Source organism: Taudactylus pleione, unplaced genomic scaffold (assembly GCF_031769625.1).
Source record: "Taudactylus pleione unplaced genomic scaffold, aTauple2 ptg000051l, whole genome shotgun sequence".
NCBI classification, from domain to species: Eukaryota; Metazoa; Chordata; class Amphibia; order Anura; family Myobatrachidae; genus Taudactylus; species Taudactylus pleione.
In genome coordinates, this window is record NW_028284453.1 from 5,054,088 (window position 1) to 5,080,250 (window position 26,163).

Consider the following 26,163-nt stretch of genomic DNA (forward strand, 5'->3'; position numbering starts at 1 on the left):
ATAACCTTGATAACTATGCAAATTAGGAGTAAATGGCAGTGCAGGCAGGCGTATTCTCATAATGCTTGGAATGGGGTATATCAGGAGCAGACTGACTTACAGAATCATTATAGTTTCCAAAATGACTTGAGTTCAGAAATCACTGCAGAACAGAGGGGGTAATTCAACTGCGAACGGATATGCTATCGCAGCTGCTAACATGTTAGCAGCTGCAATATGGTAATGCAGCAGGAGTTGTTACGCCTCCTGCATGCATTACTGATCCAAACTACGTCTAGGGATGCATGATCGTATCATCTGCAATCCCTGGGGGTCACGCAAGCCGGCTGCTACAGATGGAAATCCCAGCCTCACCACTTCCCCCAAAGGCGGCGACACGTCTCCATTTTGGGAAACAAAGGTTGTTGCCGCCCCCTCCCAGAAATGGCAGCAGACTGTCAACCACTGACAGTGTGCTTCCAGACTGCACGCGGGATCGCAGACCTGTATTGCGCGTGTGCAGTACGGGTCAGGCACATGCACATATTCCTGATAGCTCTGTCCGGCCGCAGCTGAATCACCCCCTGAAATCACTCTGCAGAAGAACATTGAAGACCATGTCTAGCAGGGCTGCCATCAGGAGGGCAATGCCGGGACTGGAGTCCCATTCCCAGACAGAATGGGGCCCGTCCGCAGTGGCACTGTGTGGCTGTGATCCTTCTCCCCTGCTGTTTATAAGATGTAGAAATCCCCCAGAGAGTGAAACACTGTAGACAGATAGATAGACAGACAGATGTAGAACCCCCCCCCCCAGAGAGTGAGATATAGTAGATAGATGTAATCCCCCCCAGAGAGTGAGAGACTGTAGATAGATAGACAGATAGATAACTGTAGAAACACCCCAGAGAGTGAGACACTGTGGATATATGTAGACCTCCCCCAGAGAGTGAGAGACTGTAGATAGATAGATAGATAGATAGATAGATAGATAGATAGATAGATAATTAGATAGCAGAGTCGTAATTTAGAGAGATGGGGGGCCTGTGTTCTCTCACCATCCGGGGCCCCCCTCCTCTCTCTCTGGCGGCCGCAGCATACTGACACATTCTGTAGACTCCAGGCACTAGTCTGTGCCCGAAGTCTACTGCGCATGCGCAGTACACTGGGAAAATGGCATGGCAGCCATTGTCCCTGCAATTTCCCTACTGTGCATGTGCAGAATGCCGGGAAAGTGGCCACTGCAGCCACTTTCCAGGTGTTCTGTGTAGCGCCTCTCCAGCCGATGTGGGACTTCGCAGAGGTAAGTATTTGGAAGTATGGGTGCAGGGTATGCAGTGTGGGCCCCTCTGGACCCAAAGGCATTATAGATACACCCCAGATAGATGGATAGATAAATGGATAGATAGATAGATAGATAGAGAGATAGATAGAGAGATAGATTGATTGAATTATACATGTAGATAGATAGATAGATATGTAGAAACCCCCCAGAGAATGAGACACTGTAGATAGATGTAGAAATCCTCCCAGAGTGAGAGACTGTAGGTAGATAAATAGATGTAGAAACCCCCCAGAGAGTGAGATACTGTAGATAGATAGATAGATAGATAGATAGATAGATAGATAGATAGATAGCTCCCAGAGTGTGAGAGAGAGAGACTGTAGATAGATTACATACAAAACCAAAACTTCCTTCCTCTGTAGGATTCCAGCTACTAATCCTCCTCAGTGGGATCTCTGGAATCCCCCAGGTCTCTCCCCCATGCTGCGTGCTCCTGCCTCTGAGCTGCATGCCATCCCTCAGTCAGCTCAGCTTTCAGCTTGTGGTCCGCACTGCAGGGCCAACTTCTGGCAGATGGGACAGCACAAATGGAGATGGGAGCATCTAGTGGCACCTGGCAGTACTGCACTCAGCAGTGACAGACAGCAGCTCTCTAATCTGCACCCAGCAAGGCTCATAAGAGCCATCCTGTGGTTTGAGCTGTAGATAGAGTGTCTGCTGGCCAGTACTGATCAGGAGGGGGGGGGGGGGGGTTCTGGATACTCAGAAACACCCCCCCGCCCTACATGCATTACTGTAGAACATATTCTAAGGTCTATATTAAGTACTGCAACCCACTGGCTTATAATTCTATCACTAAAATAAAGTTATTTTAATAACACACTTAAAAAACTCCATTGATTTTTTTTTAAAATGTACTCATTTACAAAAAATTGCTTAAGGGACCCTCCGGGGTTAGGGGCCCTGAAGCTTAAGCTTCATTAGTCTCACGGTAGATCCGCCTCTGGGCCTAGTACAAACTAAACAAGCAACTCCACCTGCCCAATGGATGCAGAGGTGCAGCATGGAGCTCTACACATATAAACACCTTTGTAAAACATAAAATAAGTAAAAAGCAAAAAAACACATTAAAAAATATACTTTTTTAAATGAAGGAAAATATGAAGAAAAGAGCTAAAGAGCCTGTCTGTAGGATACTGTGCCTGATTCAGAGCCATATGCAGCACTTGTGGTTGGCCATACCCTACCGCAAGCACTGCGATCGCTGCAGGGTGTAAGACTACCAGGTGACGTGTATTATGACGCTGCGTCTTAATTATGCATGCCCCTGAAACATCGTTGTAATGCTTAGGCACGCCTGCGTTCACACCACCACACCCCTGTTTTCATCGACCTTCCCCTGTCACCACCCACAAACGGCTCGTCCTGTCACTCAGTCTAACGAGCCATCTATGTTGAACCTGCGATCGCTTCCTGATCACAGTGACTGGTTCGTGCAGGTGCACTGTGTTGTTTACGCATGCACAGATAGCGAGAATCAGCCAGCTGTGTGCGAACGCAGCCTAGTGAGCGGGTCTGAATTGGACCCTTAATTCATCAACTGCAGAGGATAAGGATGGACAAGTCCGGCAGCCGCAGTCTGAGACACAACCTGTAACTGGCTGCCCCTTCCGGGAGGGAGCAGCCAGATCGGCATTACAGAGGGGGCGTGGCCACTGTGAGCAGGCGGGGCTGGCCAGGTGATGTGTGTTTGTAGACGGAGCAGGGGGCGGGGCCATGCGATTGCGTAATTTTGGCCCCGCCCCCGCTACACAATGTCGATATTACAGGCATTGTGAAGCAGTGGGTGGAGCCAAAATGACGCGATTCAGCATGAATCGCGTCACGGCCCCCCCCCGCTGCGGGAGTTTCTAAAGTAAGTGCGGGGGGGTTAAGAGGGGTGGGCGGCAGCTGGGAGGATTGCCTGCCTGCCCGGGAGGTCGGGGCAGCACCCGATTTTTGGGAGGCTCGCCACCAAATCGGGAGGGTAGGCAAGTATGACTTGTAAGTCATAATGCTGTAGCCTCCTCTGCTTTGCTCTCTTATGAGTAGAGAGCTCGCAGCTACCGCTACTCAGTAGTTGCAGTAACTGACAATGACAGGGGGGCCCGCAGCACACCGCTGATCCTAATCGTCTGTACCCTAGAAATCATCTGTACTCTGCCTCCCCCCTCTGAATCCAGCCTCGGTACATTAGTACCGGCTGTATCCCCCTGATGGCGGCCCTGACTGATGATCATATACAAACTTGGTGTAGGGGTGTCCTTTACTGCGCAGTCACGGGGCACCCATGTAGCCGATGCGCATTTCACCTGTAACTTAGACAATGAGGACCTCATTCAGAGTCAGTCGTTGCGGCCGCACGGTCTTGAGGTAAAAGGGGCCGGATATGCAAATGAAGCGCTTGTAAGTTGCGTCGTTAAGATGGGATCATTAGCTGGACGAGCGAGGGGAGGATGCGGCCGTAAGACTAAATAACGCCCCCTTCTCGTTCCCATTACACATCATCTCTGGGCATATAAGGATTAATCGAGACCATCGGGAACCATCAGAGCTGCTCGTAGAAGGTTGACCATACCCTCTCTTAAGCACTACGATCAAGTCAGTGTAAAAACCTCCCATGTCACATGTGCCATGACACTACTTAGCTAATTATGCACTCCCATAAAACGCCATTTGCATAGTCAGGCACGCCTGCGTTCAGATCTCCACTCCCCCGTTCACAAGCACCTTCTCCTGTTATCACCCACAAACGCCTCATCCTGTCACTCAAACTAACGACCTGGCCAAGTTGAAGGAGAGAGAAATTTGTGATCATAATAGCTAGTTTGCGCACGCGCATTGCGAATTTTACGCATGCGCAGTTTAGCCAACATTGGTGGCGTACAACCGTGCGGGCGCAATGACCGACTCTGAATGAGGTCCTGAGCTCATTCTCTAAGAACAAGTGTCTATTTTCTGGTTCCTTGATGTAAATAGAAAGTTAGGACCAATAAAACAACTAGAATGGATGATTGGCAGTCATTATAGCCAATGTCAGTGGGCTAGTGCTGCCAGCCAGTGGGGATTATGAATTAGACTGAGGTGTGTAGTGATTGATGGCCAATCATATCACTACAATATGTCCGGACGTCTGTTTCCTACCACACTCCAAAAATATACTGGCAGGTTAATTGTCCCCCAACAAAAAATTAACCCTAGCGTGTATGTGTGTGCATGTGGTAGGACACATAGATTGTAAGCTCCCACTGGGACAGGGACTGATGTGAATGGCCAAATATTCTCTGCAAATAACAAGACGCGCACGCACTTCAAGTAAAAAGACGTGCACGCACTGCAAGTAACAAGTTGCACACGCACTGCAAGTAACAAGACGCACACGCACTGCAAGTAACAAGACGCACACGCACTGCAAGTAACAAGACGCACACGCACTTCAAGTAACAAGACGCACACGCACTGCAAGTAACAAGACGCACACGCACTGCAAGTAACAAGACGCACACGCACTTCAAGTAACAAGTTGCAAACGCACTGCAAGTAAAAAGTTGCACACGCACTGCAAGTAACAAGACGCACACGCACTACAAGTAACAAGTTGCGCACGCACTGCAAGTAACAAGACCTATACGCACTGCAAGTAAAGAAGATGCACACGCACTGCAAGTAACAAGACGCACACGCACTGCAAGTAATAAGACGCACACGCACTGCAAGTAACTAGACGCACACGCACTGCAAGTAACAGGACGCACACGCACTGCAAGTAATGAGTTGCACACGCACTGCAAGTAAACAAGACGCACACGCACTGCAAGTAAACAAGACGCACATGCACTGCAAGTAACTGGATGCAAACGCACTGCGAGTAACAGGACGCACACGCACTGCAAGTAAGACGATACACACGCACTGCAAGTAACAAGATGCACTGCAAGTAACAAGATGCACACGCACTGCAAGTAACAAGTTGCACACGCACTGCAAGTAAACAAGATGAACACACACTGCAAGTAACAAGATGCACACGCACTGCAAGTAACAGGACGCACACGCAGTGCAAGTAACAGGACGCATAGGCACTGCAAGTAACAAGACGCACACGCACTGCAAGTAACAAGATGCACACGCACTGCAAGTAAACAAGACGCACACGCATTGCAAGTAACAGGACGCACATGCACTGCAAGTAACAGGATGCACATGCACTGCAAATAACAAGTTGCACACGCACTGCAAGTAAACAAGACACACATGCACTGCAAGTAACAAGACGCACACGCACTGCAAGTAACAGGATGCACACGCACAAGCACTGCAAGTAACAAGACGCACACGCACTGCAAGTAACAGGACGCACACGCACTGCAAATAACAAGTTGCACACGCACTGCAAGTAAACAAGTTGCACACGCACTGCAAGTAAACAAGACGCACTGCAAGTAACAAGACGCACACGCACTGCAAGTAACAGGAGGCACACGCACTGCAAGGAACAAGATGCACACGCACTGCGAGTAACAAGATGCACTGCAAGTAACAAGATGCACACGCACTGCAAGTAACAGGATGCACACGCACTGCAAGTAACAGGACGCACACGCACTGCGAGGAACAAGACGCACTGCGAGTAACAAGACGCACACGCACTGCGAGTAACAAGACGCACACGCACTGCAAGTAAACAAGATGCACTGCAAGTAACAAGATGCGCAAGCACTGCAAGTAACAGGACGCGCACGCACTGCAAGTAACAGGACGCACACGCACTGCGAGGAACAAGATGCACACGCACTGCGAGTAACAAGACGCACACGCACTGCGAGTAACAAGACGCACACGTACTGCAAGTAAACAAGATGCACTGCAAGTATTAGGATGCGCACGCACTGCAAGTAACAGGACGCGCACACACTGCAAGTAACAGGATGCACACGCACTGCGAGGAACAAGATGCACACGCACTGCGAGAAACAAGACGCACACGCACTGCAAGTAACAAGACGCACACGCACTGCAAGTAACAGGACGCACACGCAGTGCAAGTAATAGGACGCACACGCACTGCGAGTAACAAGATGCACACGCACTGCAAGTAAAGAATATGCACACGCACTGCAAGTAACAAGACGCACATGCACTGCAAGTAAACAAGACGCACACGCACTGCAAATAACAGGATGCACACGCACTGCGAGTAACAAGATGCACACGCACTGCAAGTAACAAGATACACACGCACTGCAAGTAACAAGATGCACTGCAAGTAACAAGATGCACACGCACTGCAAGTAACAAGATGCACTTCAAAAGTAACAAGTTGCACACGCACTGCAAGTAAACAAGACGCACACGCACTGCAAGTAAACAAGACGAACATGCACTGCAAGTAACAAGACGCACACGCACTGCAAGTAACAGGACGCACAGGCACTGCAAGTAACAGGACGCACAGGCACTGCAAGTAACAAGACGCACACGCACTGCAAGTAACAAGATGCACACGCACTGCAAGTAACAGGATGCACACGCACTGCAAATAACAAGTTGCACACGCACTGCAAGTAAACAAGTTGCACACGCACTGCAAGTAAACAAGACGCACTGCAAGTGACAAGACGCACACGCACTGCAACTAACAGGACGCCCACGCACTGCAAGGAACAAGATGCACACACACTGCAAGTAACAAGATGCACACGCACTGCAAGTAAACAAGACGCACACGCACTGCAAGTAACAGGACGCACACGCACTGCAAGTAACAGGATGCACATGCACTGCAAATAACAAGTTGCACACGCACTGCAAGTAAACAAGACGCGCATGCACTGCAAGTAACAAGACGCACACGCACTGCAAGTAACAGGACGCACACGCACTGCAAGGAACAAGATGCACACGCACTGAGAGTAACAAGATGCACACGCACTGCAAGTAACAGGACGCACACGCACTGCGAGGAACAAGACGCACACGCACTGCGAGTAACAAGACGCACACGCACTGCGAGTAACAAGACGCACATGCACTGCAAGTAATCAAGACGCACTGCGAGTAACAAGATGCACACGCACTGCAAGTAACAGGATGCACACGCACTGCAAGTAACAGGACGCACACGCACTGCGAGGAACAAGACGCACACGCACTGCGAGTAACAAGACGCACACGCACTGCGAGTAACAAGACGCACACGCACTGCGAGTAACAAGACGCACACGCACTGCGAGTAACAGGACGCACACGCACTGCGAGTAACAGGACACACAGGCACTGCGAGTAACAAGACGCACACGCACTGCGAGTAACAAGACGCACACGCACTGCGAGTAACAGGACGCACACGCAGTGCAAGTAACAGGACGCACAGGCACTGCAAGTAACAAGACGCACACGCACTGCAAGTAAACAAGATGCACACGCATTGCAAGTAACAGGACGCACACGCACACGCACTGCAAGTAACAGGACCCACACGCACTGCAAATAACAAGTTGCACACGCACTGCAAGTAAACAAGTTGCACACGCACTGCAAGTAAACAAGACGCACTGCAAGTAACAAGACGCACACGCACTGCAAGTAACAGGACGCACACGCACTGCAAGGAACAAGGTGCACACGCACTGCAAGTAACAAGAAGCACACGCACTGCGAGTAACAGGACGCACACACACTGCGAGTAACAGGACGCACACGCACTGCAAGTAACAGGACGCACACGCACTTCGAGGAACAAGACGCACACGCACTTTCAGTAACAAGACGCACACGCACTGCGAGTAACAAGACGCACACGCACTGTGAGTAACAGGACACACACGCACTACAAGTAACAGGACGCACACGCACTGCGAGGAACAAGACGCACACGCACTGCAAGTAACAAGACGCACCCGCACTGCAAGTAACAGGACGCACACGTACTGCAAATAACAAGTTGCACACGCACTGCAAGTAAACAAGTTGCACACGTACTGCAAGTAAACAAGACACACTGCAAGTAACAAGACGCACACGCACTGCAAGTAACAGGATGCACAGGCACTGCAAGTAACAAGACGCACACGCACTGCAAGTAAACAAGATGCACATGCATTGCAAGTAACAGGACGCACACGCACTGCAAGTAACAGGATGCACATGCACTGCAAATAACAAGTTGCACACGGACTGGCACTGCGAGGAACAAGATGCACACGCACTGCGAGGAACAAGATGCACACGCACTGCGAGTAACAAGACGCACACGCACTGCAAATAACAAGACGCACACGCACTGCAAGTAACAGGACGCACACGCACTGCGAATAACAAGACGCACATGCACTGCGAGTAACAAGACGCACACGCACTGCGAATAACAAGACGCACACGCACTGCGAGTAACAAAACGCACACGCACTGCGAGTAACAAGACGCACACGCACTGCGAGTAACAGGACGCACACGCACTGCAAGTAACAAGACGCACATGCACTGCAAGTAACAAGACGCACACGCACTGCAAGTAACAGGACGCACACGCACTGCAAATAACAAATTGCACACGCACTGCAAGTAAACAAGTTGCACACGCACTGCAAGTAAACAAGACGCACTGCAAGTAACAAGACGCACACGCACTGCAAGTAACAGGTAGCACACGCACTGCAAGGAACAAGATGCACACGCACTGCAAGTAACAAGATGCACACGCACTGCGAGTAACAGGACGCACACGCACTGCAAGTAACAGGACGCACACGCACTGCGAGGAACAAGACACACACGCACTGCAAGTAACAAGACGCACACGCACTGCGAGTAACAGGATGCACATGCACTGCAAGTAACAGGACGCACACGCACTGCAAGTAACAGGACGCACACACACTGCGAGGAACAAGATGCACACGCACTGTGAGGAACAAGATGCACACGCACTGCGAGTAACAGGACGCACACGCACTGCAAGTAACAGGACGCACACGCACTGCGAGGAACAAGACACACACGCACTGCAAGTAACAAGACGCACACGCACTGCAAGTAACAGGACGCACACGCACTGCAAGTAACAGGACGCACACGCACTGCAAGTAACAAGACGCACATGTTACTTTCAATTCCTTATACCCCTTTTCCACCTAAGTTCTGGTTCTGACCTGAGCTTTGGAACATAGGGCCTGATTCAGCATGGATCGCTATTGCAACTGAGGGCCTGATTCAGATGCGCTCGCGAGCGCTATGCGCTCGCCAGCGAGTTGATGATGGCCCAGTGTGCATGCGCACGACGGAGCCGGCTCCGTCATGCGCATGCGTGAGACCCGGATAGCGACGGGCAATCGGTCGCTCCGAGTCTCGTACCGAAGGAGGCGTGCTGTTGCTGTTGAGTGACAGCACACCCCCTTTGGTGGGCGGGCCAGGGGAGTGGCTGCCCAGACGGAGGCGTTCCCATGGGAACGCCTGCCGTCTGGGGCCGGCCACACTGACATCACAAGTGATGTCAGTGGGAGTGCTTTCAGCTCTGTTAGAGCCGAAAGCACTCTGGGGCTTGCGGCAACGAGACCCTACCACAAGGGTCTCGTCTCAAGCCTGATGGTCGCGATGGTGTTGACCATCGCGACCATCTTCCTGGCCGCTCGCTATAGCTGTGGGTGGACACCCACAACTATGCGAGCGGCCAGGAGGCCGCTCTGGAAAAAAAGAAGGACGGCCCTGATTCAGAGCTAGCGCTCTGTCAGAGCGTCCGGATCTAAATCAGGGCCTGAGTACGCAGATCGGCCGTTTTTTCACACTGCGTGTGCGCGGCGATCGCACTGTAATTACGGACACACTGTGGAATCCAGAGTGAATGACAGGTCGGAAGCATTTGGGGGTGGTGACTGGGGAGTAGTTACAGAAACGCAGACGTGCCTGTCAGTTTGAACGCCGTTGCATGGGCATGCATAAATTAACCACTGCGATTGCCTACACAGCATGTGTATTCACTGCGTGTGACGAGAATTGCAAATTCTGAGACTAGTCAGACCTGCTGTAATAGTGCGTGAGGGGCCGATGTTCTCCGATGTATACGCAGGACTGCGAGGTGTTACGGATGTGAGAAGGCAGTAGTGGGCGTCTATGCTGGCTGATCTGTGGCAGAAATTAGAATATTTTCGCAACTTCATTGCGTGCAATTACACAGCTGTGATCCGTGCTGAGTCAGGCCCACAGTTCCAATCTGGGTCAGACCCGGGACAGAGGACTTCATTCAGAGTTGGTCGAAGCAGCCGCACGGTCGTACGGCCAACGACCGCAAATTCTGATCGTACGGCAGGTCGATCATAAACAAAGTGACGCCCATTCGTTAGCACTGCACCTCCTCTAGCTACCGACTTATCTGATCGAATGAACGAGACAATCGTAGTCAGGCGCTGTCAGTCGCTGTATGCTAATTATGTTCTGATGTTTGCGGCCGTATGTGTTGTATTGATGGTCACATGTCATGTTTTCATGGACTATCGATCAGCTTGTTATGATCTTGTTGTCAATTATCTAATTAATAGTGTTTAACTCTTGCTGTTCTTTAAAACGAGTTTTTTTCATCATGTGTCAATAAACTTTATTCATTTCGTTGTTGTTTTCTCCGTTCTTTTTTTTTCCACACAATTTTAAAAACAAAGTAAGATTTATTATCTGTGAATGTACTGTTGATAAGTGTGTTATATTTAAAAATACATGTGCATTTTGCGTTAGGATCATTTGTACTCTTATGTTTGCAATTGCACACTGCGTGTTGTAGCCAATCAAATGTGACCTTATTTTTCGGGACACATGATTAATGAATTGGCCAATAGTGTTTTTTTGAGGAAACTGTAAATATTTTAGCCAATCATCTTTTTTGTACCCCATGTATATTTCATGTTTTTTTCAAAATCGGCCATTGCCATCATGAGAGCCGCGGCCTTTACCAGGAGAGAGTTGCTTGTCCTGGTAAATATCCTGGACAGGCGGCTTACGTCCGCAGAGCCGACCATTTCCAACCGGATAAAGCGGGCGGCCTATCCGGAGGTGAGGTGAGCCCTCCGATCTGCGGGTTACCGGCGTAATATTGCGCAATTAGAAAGGCGCTGATCTGACCTGCGCCGCCGGTCGCCTGCATTCCTGCTGAATTTGCGGGCGCAACTCTGCAGACATAAGTATGCGTTTGTTTAAAAGTAATAATTAGTGGACTGTTAAAAATGTATGTTCCTTTGCCAATTATTTTAGTCAATGTTATAAAACCCTCCTGTATGTTGTCCCTTTTGTCCTGAATGTGTAAAGTGTACTTGTATTGTGTAGCCGAAATTCAAAACGAATCTTTTTTTTGTTTACATTTTAGAAGAACAGCAGAGCCAGAGAAGGGCACGCAGAAGGCAACGCAATGCACGTGCCAACTTGTAGGCCTGACCCTCACCATCTCCACAACCCAGCCCTACCTCCCCACCACCATACTCCCCCAGTAACCCTCCCTCTTCCAATCCTCCCCAAGTATTCCTCCCTCCCCTGCCCACTCATCCCAAATGTCACAAATCTCCCCTCCCTTGGATCTTTCCTGCTCCATTTCCCCTTCCACCATTCCCCCAACTCCCGAATATTCTCCTTCTCCGCCGACATCTGTGGTTGTGGCTGACCACTCTGAGGGTATGTGTTTGTTTTTTTATGTTTTTTTGGGTGTTGTTGTTATCCATGTATTTGTACACATTTGTTACCGTTGTTTTTTTTTGGTGTAATTTCAGTATGGGGTCCAAATCATTGCGCAGTAATGCTGTTTAAAACAATTATGACCATAGGTTTTGTGCCTGGGCCTTTTTTTTTATTGTGGACCACAAAAATATAGGTTTTTTGGTTTTTTTAAAATGTTTTGTATTTTTAGGAAATAATGATTACATTTGGATTAGTATTTTACAATGTAAAAAAACATTTCACACAACTTGGCAAGGTGCTAGGAACCAGACTACCCTTGTTGATGTTGTGTACACTGTGTTTAAAATGTACTAATGTAGTTAGGCAAAGTGATGTTTTCCATAGCAAACAAACACATTGTATTTTAGGTTTATCAAGAACATTCTAGAAGTGAATACGTGCATTGTGTTTTAAGGATATGGCCATCATGACTTAAGAATACACCTCCCATTATTTGTAACATCATCATAGTGGTTTTTGGCTTATGCCACATAGTTAGGGTTTCCAATTAGTTTAACAACATAAAAGTAAAAACCTATTAATAATGTTGTGTGGCTGATACTTTCAAACACACCGTAACATCATTGTGTTTAAACACTTTTTGGAAAATTGAATAATGTGTAATTTTCAAATGTTTGTAATTTTAATGAAGTTTTTAATCCTCAAAATTTTTATATTTTCCACAGATCTAACCCACATCCTGAGGGAAATTCGTGAGGACCTTAGAGAGACCTCGGGATTTTTAATGCAGGCCTACTGCTGCCTCCAACGAATAGTGGGGCGTTTGGAGGATGTTTAGTTTTTTTGTTTTCATATTTTTTCATTTTTCTGACACAAAAAAAAAAGAAAAGTTTTTGTATTTCAAACATTTGTCCTCTTTTTTGCCACACATTAAAGGGTGTAATTCGGCATGTAAAAAAAATTGTGAACAAAGGTGGGTGCCTTTCCATAGTGTAAGAACTTAAAAAATGTATTAGTAAACCTTAAGAACATTTGCAGTAATGTTGTATATTTTTTAATTATGGGTTGGCATACATTATCCACCGCTAAATGGCTTTTTTTTTTTTTAAATCAACATTTGTATTTATTTGAAAACATTTATTAAATAACAAACATGTTGCCAACAGGCTTTTACTGGTAAAAATATTTTCATAACAGATTCACACATAACAAATGTCCTCATGGTTTAGGCAAATAAAACATCTGGATTAGTCAAACATAAACAACTATAGTAAAAAACAGATTTTTGAATGGGAAACATACAAATTACTAAAACAAAAGGCAAATTAACTAAACATGTTGGGGGATATCCGTGCAAAATGTGTTAGTTGTACAAAAACATACAGGGTATTGCCAATGGGTTCCATTTTTTTTGCAGATTTTGGAAAGTGTTGTGATTTGGTTGTTAGGAAAACAAAACAAAAGAAAAAGGCCTACCTAAAAAAACGAGAAACAACATCATCGTGTCTGGCCCCCCCCGGCAGCATCACAACACCTTCCTCCGGGGGGCCATCCTCTGGCAAGGCCTCCTCTGGCTGCATGGGTACTCGACTCCTTATTGCAATGTTGTGTAAAATCCCACACAGGACTACAATGCGAGAAACCATATCCGGCGAGTACATGAGTGCACCACCAGAGTGATGGAGACACCAGAACCGGCCCTTTAAAAGGCCGATACAGCGCTCCACCACCTGCCTGGTGGCAGTAAACGCGGCACTATAGTGAGTTTGGGGCCCTGGTGTGGAAGTCAAATAAGGAGTCAGCAGCCAGGGCATGCAAGGATATCCACTGTCACCTGATGGAAATGGGGCACCAAAAGATACATACATTTACCATGAGAACCTGTTTACACTATTACTAGAAATACATACTGGATTTTTACTTACCAAGAATCCACGCGTCACCAGCTTGCAGTGTCCTTAATTTTGGCCAAATCCCTGAATGCTGGATCACATACGCATCATGGCTGCAGCCTGGGAATTTGGCATTCAGGGAGAGGATCTGGAGGGAGGCATCACATAGCACCATTACATTTAGGGAATGGTAATGTTTTCAGTTCCTATATATTTGTTCCCTGCATGCAGGGGGCTGAAGTGCTATGTGAGTGCCATCCACTACCCCTATGACGTGTGGAAAGCCTGCAATTTCAAAAAACTTCTGCTTTACCACATCAAGGGCTTCCATATCCAAAGGCATACTAATAAAATGTGCTAGATGATTGAAAAATGCATCTAGCACATGCCTCAGGATCCGTGAAAATGAGGGCTGGTAGAGGCCACCCACCAGCCCCACAGTGGTTTGGAAGGACCCTGAGGCGCAGAAATGTAACACCGCCAACAACTGTGTAAGTGGTGAGATTGCTGTAGGAATGTTAATCTGACTTTCTAGATCATTCTTTATTATTGAAAGAGTGTTTAGGATAATATTTGGAGGCAGGCGATAAGTGGTTACAACCACATCATCAGGCATTCCAAAAAGGGTGACACGTGTTCTATATATCTTGGCCCTTGCACGCCTCCTATGCCTATGCCCAGGAGGCTGAGGAAGGTTGGTGGGGGTCAACATGGCCACTATTAGCTGTCCAACATCGCTCTGTAAAGTTAAATTTATATTTTAAATTGGTTCTACAGAGTGTTTTTGAATATTTGTTCAAAAATACTTAGCTTTATAATAATGGTGCATATTCTTACAGGGTCAGGCAGTGCCATCTTTGGAAATCCCTACATGTGTATTTGTTGTAGGTTTTTTAATTTTTAGGGAAGACAAAAATTAATTAGATTTTTTTAGTCCGAACCAATATTCCTACTATTATTGTTAAAACAAAGCTAACTTTTAAAATTGCCAAGATGAATTGTTGTTAAATGTACAAATTTAAATTTACTAAATAGATCTAAAAACATTATTAAAAGTATTAATTTAAAATTTTTAAACCAAAAAAATATAATAATTGTAGGTTTGAATAAATAGACACTTACCTGATTCAAGTACAAAATGGACTGTTAAACACCTTTAATAAATTAAAAAAAAAAAAAAATTAGTACCAAAAAATGAAAGTTTTTTAGGATTGTTGATCCAAAAAAAAAAAAAAACCAAATGCAGTAGGCTGCCACACTTACTTGAGTCTTTGAATAACGTTGTTTTTTGAAGGATACAAAAGCCCGGCCACCCAAACAGAACAAGTAACTGGCTCAAGCTCAACAATTAACGGGGTTTGTTAAATGTCAGCACCAATCAAATTTGACAAACAAAAACCACCACCAAAAACAAAACAGTAAATAAAAAACCACAACCCAAAATAAAGGAACACAAAAACCACCACCACCAAAAAAAAAAAAAACAACACCCAAAATAAAGTAACCAAAAAAAAACACCAAAACTAAAGGAACACAAAAAACAAACACCAAAAAGAAAGGAACTCAAAAAAAGAACAACAAAAATAAAGGAAATAAAAAAAACAAATTAAATTAAATAAAAGGAAACAAAAAAACCCACAGCCAAAATAACAACACAAAAAAACCCCACACAAACAACAGACAAGCACCTGTCAAACAACACACACAAGCACCTCTCCAAAAACTCACACAAGCACCTCTCAAACAACACACACAAGCACCTCTCCAAAAACTCACACAAGCACCTCTCAAACAACTCACACAAGCACCTCTCAAACAACTCACACAAGCACCTCTCAAACAACACACACAAGCACCTCTCCAAAAACTCACACAAGCACCTCTCAAACAACACACACAAGCACCTCTCCAAAAACTCACACAAGCACCTTTCAAACAACACACACAAGCACCTCTCCAAAAACTCACACAAGCACCTCTCCAAAAACTCACACAAGCACCTCTCAAACAACACACACAAGCATCTCTCCAAAAACTCACACAAGCACCTCTCAAACAACTCACACAAGCACCTCTCAAACAACACACACAAGCACCTCTCCAAAAACTCACACAAGCACCTCTCAAACAACTTCAAAAAATGTAACTACTATCAAACACCTCCTGCACCACAAAACACTCCAACTACAACCCACAAGCTTTGCCTTAAATAAAGAAACCAAACCCCAATTATTGAAACATGCAGGAAAGGTGTGCATTTCTAGTTACGGAAATAAGGATGCACGGGCAACCAACCAGGGATGCGCTCACATCTAGCCCAACCCACGCAGTGATTATTGAAACATGCAGGAAAGGTGTGCATTTGTAGTTAGGGAAATAAGGATGCACGGGCAACCAATCCAGGGATGCGCTCACATCTAGCCCAACCCACGCAGTGATTATTGAAACATGCAGGAAAGGTGTGCATTTCTAGTTAGGGAAATAAGGATGCACGGGCAACCAATCCAGGGATGCGCTCACATCTAGCATAACCCACGCAGTGATTACGGAATGCAGGAAAGGTGTGCATTTGTAGTTAGGGAAATAAGGATGCACGGGTAACCAATCCATGGATGCGCTCACATCTAGCACAACCCAGGCAGTGATTACGGAATGCAGGAAAGGTGTGCATTTGTAGTTAGGGAAATAAGGATGCACGGGTAACCAATCCAGGGATGCGCTCACATCTAGCATAACCCACGCAGTGATTACGGAATGCAGGAAAGGTGTGCATTTGTAGTTAGGGAAATAAGGATGCATGGGTAACCAATCCAGGGATGCGCTCACATCTAGCATAACCCACGCAGTGATTACGGAATGCAGGAAAGGTGTGCATTTGTAGTTAGGGAAATAGGGATGGACGGGTACCCAATCCAGGGATGCGCTCACATCTAGCACAACCCAGGCAGTGATTACGGAATGCAGGAAAGGTGTGCATGTGTAGTTAGGGAAATAAGGATGCACGGGTAACCAATCCAGGGATGCGCTCACATCTATAAAAAAAGTCTGCACAAGCAGTATTCTTCATGCTCTCTCACAGTATAGCAGAATGTCAAGCGAGGAGCATGGTGAGCAGAGGCCAACTGAGCCAGGTAAGTGCAAATCACATTTTTTCAACAACACAAGAACCGTTCATATTTCCCTTTAAAAATGTTTATAATTTTATATAATTTAAAAAATGTTGTAGGTGCTGGGAATCAAAGTCCACCAGTAGAGGAGGAGGAGGCGGGCCCAAGCAGGCCAAGACCAAGGCCAAGAAACCCTCCATTTTCACGGATCGAGCTTGAGACATTGGTGACCATGACAATGGAGAACCTTGTCAATGCCCCCAGAAATATGGGGGCTGGACCCAAAGACAGGATTTGGGATGAGATATCCAGGGCTGTTAATGCTGTGGGGACTACCTACAGAACACAGGAAGTCGTTACAAAACGGTAAGAAAATGATATTGTGAGTGTACTGAAGTCCAAAGCTTGATCTTATTTAAATAAACCAGTCGGCTGTCCGTAGCTTACCTCTTCCTCCGAGCCGGCCCAAATGACGCAAGTAGCCCTGGATATCTCCTCCCTCACCTGTTGTCCAGTCCCCATATTTCTTGTCACCAGTGTCTCAAGCTCTTTTTTTTTTTTTTTTTATTTATGTTTTTTTTTTATTTGTAAAGTATTTTAATTTTATACAAATGTTGCCAAAACAATTATTATTTACATTGTGATGAAAGGCAAATTAAAAAAAAATTAAAAAAATTCATAACAAAAATGTCTATCTTTAACTATATCAATGTACACAAGGTTTAAAAAGTGTGATTTCTGAAAAGGCTGCTACGCAAAACACAATGCTAGATGTTTTAAAAACTGTTTTACAAAAAAAAGGTTGATAAAGCACAAATAAACATTTGTGTGACGAATTCCCTAATGCACACGCAAGTGAAATGAGTTACAAGGTAATTAGCAGTGTTAATAGTTACAATGCACCAATCTTAGCTGCTTGGTTTGTGTGGTTCCAAATCGAAACATTGCAGGTAACATCAGATTAACGATTGTACTGTTGTGGCTTACGGATTCTTCTTGCCTACCTTAGCCTGGACGATCCGCCTGTTCGTAGAGTGACGTTTTCATGCATCCGCAATTCTTGGTCGTATGAAGCAGGTAATTTATGCACTCCCCTAAAACGTCTAGAAACGCTGAAGAACGCCTCCGTTTGCAGACCATCACCCCCGTATACTCCCACAAACGGTCTTTCCAGTCAATCAACTTTAGCAATCCACTTCCGTGTCGGAAGCCCTACGACCGACAGTATTTTTGATCGGTAGAGCTCGTACGCACATGCGCACTGCTAGCCGTGCGCAGGCGCAGAAAGAAAATCACCGTATGCGTAAGACCGTGCGGCCTCTTCGACCGACTCTGAATGAGGTCCAGGGTTCCAAACCAGATCAGACCCGGAATTTAGCCGCTGCCGACCCAGTATATTCCAGAGTTGGCGCCGTTCACACTGGAGCCGGGTCTGCAGTGACCTGGCTTTTCCGGCATGGAAGTGGACGCTTGGAGATGACGTTATCTCATCGTTACCCGGATTGCGTCATTTACACTACAGGATTTCATGGGTCATTCCCGTGTTAAACCTTGCTAGTTACCGGGGTTGGATTGCCGGGTTTCTCGACCCGGGAATCCAACCCTGTCCCCTTTTACACCAAGGAGCTACCTGGGTTATCCCTGCAATAACCCGGGTTTTAGCTCTGGTGTAAAAGGGGTATGAGTGAGTTGGTTCGAAATTAAATGACCATTAAAATGCACCAATATTGTGCAGGGACCCCTGGTAGAGAGTGGGGAGGACAAAACAGATCTGGCTGTCTGGCACAGCTTACTGAATTGCTCCCAGAGGACTTAAACTCAGTAGCATGTGTGGGGGACATTATTCCTCCCTGATCGATGGAGAGCGAAATCATTTGCCAGCTTATTAATTACAACAGCAGTGCTGTTGTTTTATGCTCCTGAAATAAGCAGCTCAATAACATTTCTATTTTTTTGTAAGATATTTGGATTACGTAGTTGGTATGTATATATATATAATATAAAATATTACTTCTTGATAAGTAACAAACTTTTTTTCTGCCGCCTCACAGTCTTTATTTCTTTGCTAAAAGCAAATCTTGTATACTGTACTGTACATCGCTTTATGTTGTGTTTTGTTCTTGGGTGAAAGGGTGACCTGGGAAGCCCTTTATTTCCCTCGGCTGCTACTTTTATTTTTACGAAATTATTAGTTTTATAAATCATTAATAATTGATTCATTTTCATTAGCACCATGGGTAAATCGATATATATATATATAGTCAACGTTATAAATATATATCACCATGTGCACCGTGTTAATCCCAGTTTGTGGTATTGGCAAAGTCCATTTTACGCATTCACTGTTTGCAAGTCTCCTCCTCAGGAGTCAAGTATAGGGATTTCTGATCAAAGAAGGAGAACAGTGCGCACCACAGTAAGTAAGGTAAAGGATTTATTAAAAAAAGCACATTTAAAAAACTTACACTTAAGTTTCCAGCAAGCAGCATACACGTTTTACAGCAACAAGTCGCGGGATTCACAGAAGCCACAGAGCGGCACCAACAGCCTGAATATAAACAGCAGCGCTTGTAACCATAGACCGGTGTTAGCGGTGCTCGCGTCCCGGCTCTGAGTCTCTGACTCCCTAGCACAGACGTCCCGGCTGACTCCCTAGCCACGCCCCAAACGCATTTCGTCACGGAGACTACTGACGAAGTCTCCATGACGAAACACGTTTGGGGTGTGGCTTGGTGACGTCACGACACCGTGACACCGCCGTTACCTTGGTGAAGTCTGTGCTAGGGAGTCAGAGCCGGGACGCGAGCACCGCTAATACCGGTCTATGGTTACAAGCGCTGCTGTTTATATTCAGGCTGTTGGTGCGGCTCTGTGGCTTCTGTAAATCCCGCGACTTATTGCTGTAAAACGTGTATGCTGCTTGCTGGAAACTTAAGTGTACGTTTTTTACGTGTGCTGTATTTAATAAATCCTTTACCTTACTTACTGTGTGCGCACTGTTCTCCGTCTTTGACCATATATATATATACATATATATATATATACATATATATATATATACATATATATAAAAATATATATATATATTAGTTAAAAAAAAATAATATATATATATATATATATATAAAAATAAAACTAATTGCCTTTAATATAGCACAGTATATAGGGGCACCTTTAAAAGTGGGTACACATTAGATCAGTGACTTGGTCCTCAGGACCCCAAACAGTGCATGTTTTCCAAGTCTCCTCACAGAATCGCAAGTGAAATAATTAGCTCCTCCTGTGGATCTTTTAAAACGTGTCAGTGAGTAATGAATACACCTGTGCACCTGCTGGGTGACCTGGAAAACGTGACCTGTGTGGGGTCCTGAGGACCAAGTTTGAGAACCTCTGGTCTACTGTGTACCCAGCTTAAAGAGGGTCACTGACTTAAAAATGCAGTGGTGCGCTCTGCTGGCCAGTCCAGTATATTGGGTAGTGAAGGGGAAATAAGTTTCACCACATTGGATTGCTGTGTGTAGTAAAGTAAAACAACAAACTTTCCCAATAAATAATACTTTCTCAAAGTATATATATAGAGTTTTTCTATTGATTAACATTCACTTATATAAAGCCATATATTATTATTATTGTTATGTTTAAATGGCTATGCCAATCAAGTTAAATATTAAAGTTAGCTATATATCTATATGTATATTTTTCATGCACCCAATATATATGCAGAGTAGTGCTCTACTAATCAGCCTAGTATACTACATCCATAATAAGCATTAACTAACCCTCTGAACTTTTCAAGTTCTAAAAATACAGACTCTGCGTCCTGTGCTGCCCTCTAGTGTAAATCTCTAATAACTACAAAAACATATTGCGGCTTTTCTTTAAATAGCTGTGTAATGCGCATGGTCATCGCAGCAATAGAGCCTGAAAGTTCTTCTCTCTGTTACTGGTAAGTGAATTCTATGCATTCTGGGTAACTATAGTGACTGCTACAATGTGCTAAAGTCAGGAGATGTAGACTACTCTGAGTCCCTGCTAGTGATATAAATGTCATTTATAAGCTGCTTTGATATGGCTGTAGAAATTAATTTATCTTGACCAGTCTTGTGATTTTGCAGGTGTGGAACTACAAGTCATCGCAGGGTGTGCTGGGTTTTGTAGTTCCACAAGTGGAGAGCACCACAATGCTGAATCCTAGTCTTGATTGCTTAGATGTGTTTATTTTGGTAATTTGTTCCCATTTAGAGAAGTACCTTCCGACCAGAATCCTTTTCCCTGTGAAAATGGTCTGGATCCCACTTGTTTCATAATTGCAGTATCCTGGTCTGGTTTAATTAATGCAACAAAACATTGCAATATCACTCATATCTACACTGGTGGTTTATCACTGGTACTGGTCACATAATGATCTGTCACTCTTCATTAGCAATGTAATGCTGGGCTTTAAGATATATTTAGTTCTTGGACTTCAGTTTATTTAGAAATAAAACAAGAACTAATATACCATATATAGAGCTGGGTCAAAATGGTTCTCATAATCTGTTCATATTTTGTAAATTAATCATTCCTAAATTCCTTGGTGCCCAGCAATCCTTTGGAGCAACATTCCCATGAAAATGAATTATGTTATTTTTAATTTTTATTTAAACTTAAACAGAAATCAATGTGGCAGGCTCAGGCTTCCAGACATCATTACAATTTCTCCTTGGCTTGTTCCTTCTGACTGCTATTAATGATAAATCTATAGGGTGTGCCACAGTTTAATATCACTACCAAGGTGATCACAGTCATACGGCACTTAAATGCCATTCTGAGCTGTTTTCACTGTGACATCCTCCATAACTTGCTATTTAAATAAACTTTCTATGAGTGAAAAATATTGCGGAGAGAATACAAAGCGATGCAGGACCATTAAGGGTCTATGGCCTGATTCAGACCCGTTCGCTAGGCTGTTGTGCAATGTGCACATGCGTATAAGACGCAGTGCGCATGCAAGAACTAGCAGGCCCGTCAAGAGCCAAGTGGGGCCCCGGTTAAAAAGGGGCGTGGCCTAATCTCGGAAGGTGTGGCCACGTCCCCTTTTGTCCCCCCAAAAAAGTTTTGCGGCGCTGCACGCTAGCAAGGGGGGGCGCAGTGAGCCCCCTCAGCCCGGCGCATAACCAGTGGGGGGCGCAATCAGCTTGTTCGCTCCCCCACATGCATAGGAGACTGCTGTGGGTGCTTCTTAGCAGCCGCGAGCAGTCTCCCAGTGCAGCCCAGCACAGAGCAGCGTGTGCTGGGCTGCTGTGATGTAAGAGGGGTGGGGGAGAGGTGCCGGACCCGGGCCCTTCCATGAAGCCCGGGTTCGGTAAATTTGTACCTGCTCCCCCCCCCCTCTCGGCGCCCCTGCGAACTAGTCCATGCGATCGGGAAGCGTTTGCACCCTGTACATAGACGCCTCGCTAGGCTGAGTGACAGGACGAGCCGCTTGTGGGTCGTGACGGGGTGGTCGATGGAAAAGGGTGGTGAGAACGCTGGCGTGTCTGTGCGTCTGAACGCTGTTTCAGAGGTGTGCATAATTAAGATGCATCGTCAGCATACACGTCACATGGCTGAATTACACACAGCAGCACTCGCAGTAGGATATGGTCGGCCACAAGTGCTGCATATGGGTCCGGTGTTACTCGATGTTACAGATTGTTAAATACACTTCCTGGAGATGACGTGTGTTACTAAGGGAAAGTGGGCGTCTTGTGACAGGCTGGTGGGTGTCTAAATACATACCGCGATCGCACGGCAAGACCTAGTGGGCGTGCTAATGTCTTGCCGTGTGATCGCGGAATTTGCTTACTTTGGCAGCTGATGGCTGCGTGCGAAAGCATCTAGCGAGTGGGTCTGAATCAGGCCCTCTGTTCTAAGCCTTGAAGAGAGATAAAGTGGATGGAGATAAAGTACCAACCAATCAGCTCCTGTCATTTTTCAAATACAACATGTAAAGTGACAGGAGCTGATTGGTTGGTACTTTATATCCATCCACTTTATCTCTCTCCAAGGCTTAGTACATGGACTCCTACGTTCCACTGTGGAACATTGCTAACAGCGTATCCAAATAATGGCTAATTTAATTTTTTTAACTTAACTATTTAATGCCATCCAATAAATGGAAGTTCCCTTATTTATGATTTCCCCACCATGGATAGTCAGAAGAGAAATGCACATATTTAAGCTTTTGCCTAAATGTATTTGTGCGGACCCTTTAGAGGAGATAGGGGGTTGTATGTGACCTCTCCGATATGTAACCGGTTGACCACAACTCCTTCAGTCAGTTAGCCTCATCCCCCTGTGCTCCCTCCTGGAAATATATCAGCTGAATGTAGTATACAGGATGTTCTGCCTTTATTACAAATCCCTTGAAGGAAATATATTTCATTAAAATATGTGTGTCCCTTCTGTTTGCAGCCTGACGTGACTGGTACAACATGATTATACCAGTGAGATGCTTCACTTGTGGGAAGGTAGTTGGAAACAAATGGGAAGCCTACCTGGGTCTTCTGCAAGCGGAGTATACAGAAGGGTAAGATTCCGGGGAAATCGCACTACATGACACCGGTATGGCAGAGACTGGTAATCTGTGGCTGGTCCTGCAGGTCAGTTATGGCTGGAGAGACTCGTGTTGTGCTAGCCTGGTGTATGGTCACATTATAGCTGTATAGTTGGGAACTGCCTGACATGTCCATGCTACGTGAAGGGCTAATCTGCTTGCAGCTGTAGCAGGGCTATATTCCCGCCCTGTGCCACCTCCGCAACAGGAACATGTGACATCATGACTTCACATCGAGGGGGCAGGAAGAGCAGGAGTGCCCGGAGTCCTAAGGACGCTTTGGGTGGTTCTTTGGTGGCGCTCTACGGGCTGCAGGGTGCTGTTCCAGGCACCGGCCAAATGCAGGTGTCAAGGGGCAGTGATGGTGCTGTCCCCTAGGCCCTGCGCCATTGGCGGCGGCATTACTTGCACGCCCCGTACCTTGTAGATCGCAAAGAAGATCATGAATGGATACATTACACAAACCAGGACTGATGCTTGAACCGATACACTGGTCACCAGTCCTTCATGTGAGCTTAGGACATTAACTAAAACATTCATGCCCCGTGTTCTATGGCCAAACCATTTCCACTATATTTCAATCAAATCCAAGGATGTTACATTTATTAAATGGATGTATTCTGGCATTCTAAGATGCATCAAAGCTTGGAGAGAGATACAGTACCAACCAATCAGCTCTTGTCATTTTTCAAACACAGCCTGAAAAATTACAGAAGCTGATTGGTTGGTACTTGTATCTCTCTAATGCTGGGCATACACTATACAATTATCTGTCAAATCTGTCTGGTGGGAAGGAAAAGCTGGCCCGTTTTCTAGTGTTTGGGAGCAAATTTCTGTTGTCATTTGCTCCCATACATTACCAGGTTTTCATTCCAACCAGCCAGATTGGACAGATATCTGACAGATAATTGCATAGTGTATGCCCAGCATAAGCTTTGATCAATCTCCCCCTATGTTTGTTGTATGCAGTGCCTGGTGTTCAATGCCACAGACTCTCTAACCTAATGTTATTTTGTCTCTAGGGACGCCTTGGATGCTCTAGGACTGAAGCGTTACTGTTGCCGCCGGATGCTACTTTCTCATGTGGATCTCATAGAGAAACTGCTGAACTACGCGCCATTGGAGAAGTGAAAGATTCAGCCAAGACGAGAGCTCCATCGTCACATGCTAAACATGATGCTAGTCATTCTCACTGTGTAACCTGTGCTGAAACAGGGAATTCAGGGCTGGCGCACTACTGATCTGCAACTCAGCCATGCTGCAATGGGTGCAATCATTGTAAAATATATTTATTTGCTGCAGTGTTGTCCTGTTTTACTGAGGGAAGGGAGATAAAGGGGAATCAGTATGATTTACCGCCGGCCGGTGGTCCAAATCCCGGCAGCGGCAGCCCGGCACGGGTGAAAATCCCGATCGAAAAATAAGGTAAGTATCGCTAACCTTTCTAACCCTTAGGGGTGCCTAACCCTAACCCCCCTCTAAGTGCCTAACCCTAACCCCCCTCTAAGTGCCTAACCCTAAACCCCCCCCAAGTGCCTAACCCTAACCCCCCCAAGTGCCTAACCCTAACCCCCCCTTCCCTGCAGCCTAACCCTAAGTCTCCCGGGGGATGCCTAATGGTGGGTACACACTATACGATATGCTCCTTGAGCGATATCGTGTAGTGTGTCCCCGGCAGGCTGTGCTCAATGTCGTTCATGACATTGAGCACAGCCGCTGAACGATATCATTAACGATATCGTTCAGCGCCGGGCTCTCTCCCCCATTCCCTGACATGCAGCAACCTGACGAGGTCGTCAGGTTGTGCTGCATGTTCAGGCGATGGACAATGTCGGAAACGACCAGCGGAAGTGCGCATCGCTGGCCGTTTCCGACATAAATGTGCACGATTTGTGCACGATTACTGAGCGACTGCACGATTACAATGTCGTAATCGTGCAGTCGCTCAGTAATATCGCCCAGTGTGTACCCATCATTACCCTAATCCTCCCTTCCCCTAGCCTAACCCTCCCGGGGGGGGGGGTGCCAAACCCTAAGTCCCCCCCGGGAGGCCCTTGGGCCTGAAGGGGCTGTGCAATACTGTACAACTAATATGCTAATACAGCAGCAAATGGGTGTAATTAGATGCCTCCTGACCACGTCGCAGATCCAAGTGCTGCGTCCTAAGATGCAGCATCGAATCTTCTGCAAGATCATCGGCATTCTGAGCAACCCAGAGGGTACTCAGATTGCCCCTCGGAGCTCCGTAACCAGAAAGTCCCAGAAAACTAGGGCGACCCCAAACGACAGACTGTGGCTTGGGGTAACTGCGCGCGATCTTGCAGAGAGGGTGACCTGCACATGCACAGGTCTCTCACCATCTGCATTGTACGCAGACCATCGGGGTTGTGTGCAACACTGAATCAGGACCCTTCTGTGGAGGACAAGTGGAGAAGTTGCCCGTAGCAACCAATTAGATTATAGCTCTCATTTACTTAGTACTTTCTATAAAATTATACCTCTGATTGGTTTCTATGGGCATCACCTCCACCATATTCCAGCAGTTATCAACAGTGTATGTGCACTGAGAGTGTTGCTGGGCGCATGGTGGTAACGTGTGGCTAATGGCGAAGTAGCACTCTACTAAGCTGGTAT

At 46.1% G+C, this 26,163-nt stretch overlaps 1 protein-coding gene across 1 annotated transcript; it reads left to right on the top strand.

Moving 5' to 3' along the window:
• The first annotated feature begins 20,813 nt into the window (after window positions 1-20,813).
• LOC148535475 (DNA-directed RNA polymerases I, II, and III subunit RPABC5) lies at window positions 20,814-24,830 on the top strand. Its single transcript, XM_088462651.1, has 3 exons — window positions 20,814-20,898; window positions 23,388-23,502; window positions 24,552-24,830. Exons 2-3 carry the CDS (start codon window positions 23,408-23,410, stop codon window positions 24,658-24,660), a joined length of 204 nt encoding a protein of 67 aa, XP_088318777.1. The 5' UTR covers window positions 20,814-20,898; window positions 23,388-23,407; the 3' UTR covers window positions 24,661-24,830.
• The last annotated feature ends 1,333 nt before the right edge of the window (window positions 24,831-26,163 follow it).

Coding starts and splice junctions, on each gene's coding strand:
- LOC148535475 (XM_088462651.1), top strand. CDS start 23,408: ATGATTATACCAGTGAGATGCTTCACTTGTGGGAAGGTAGTTGGAAAC. Junction 23,503..24,551: donor CAAGCGGAGTATACAGAAGG/GTAAGATTCCGG, acceptor TTTTGTCTCTAG/GGACGCCTTGGATGCTCTAG.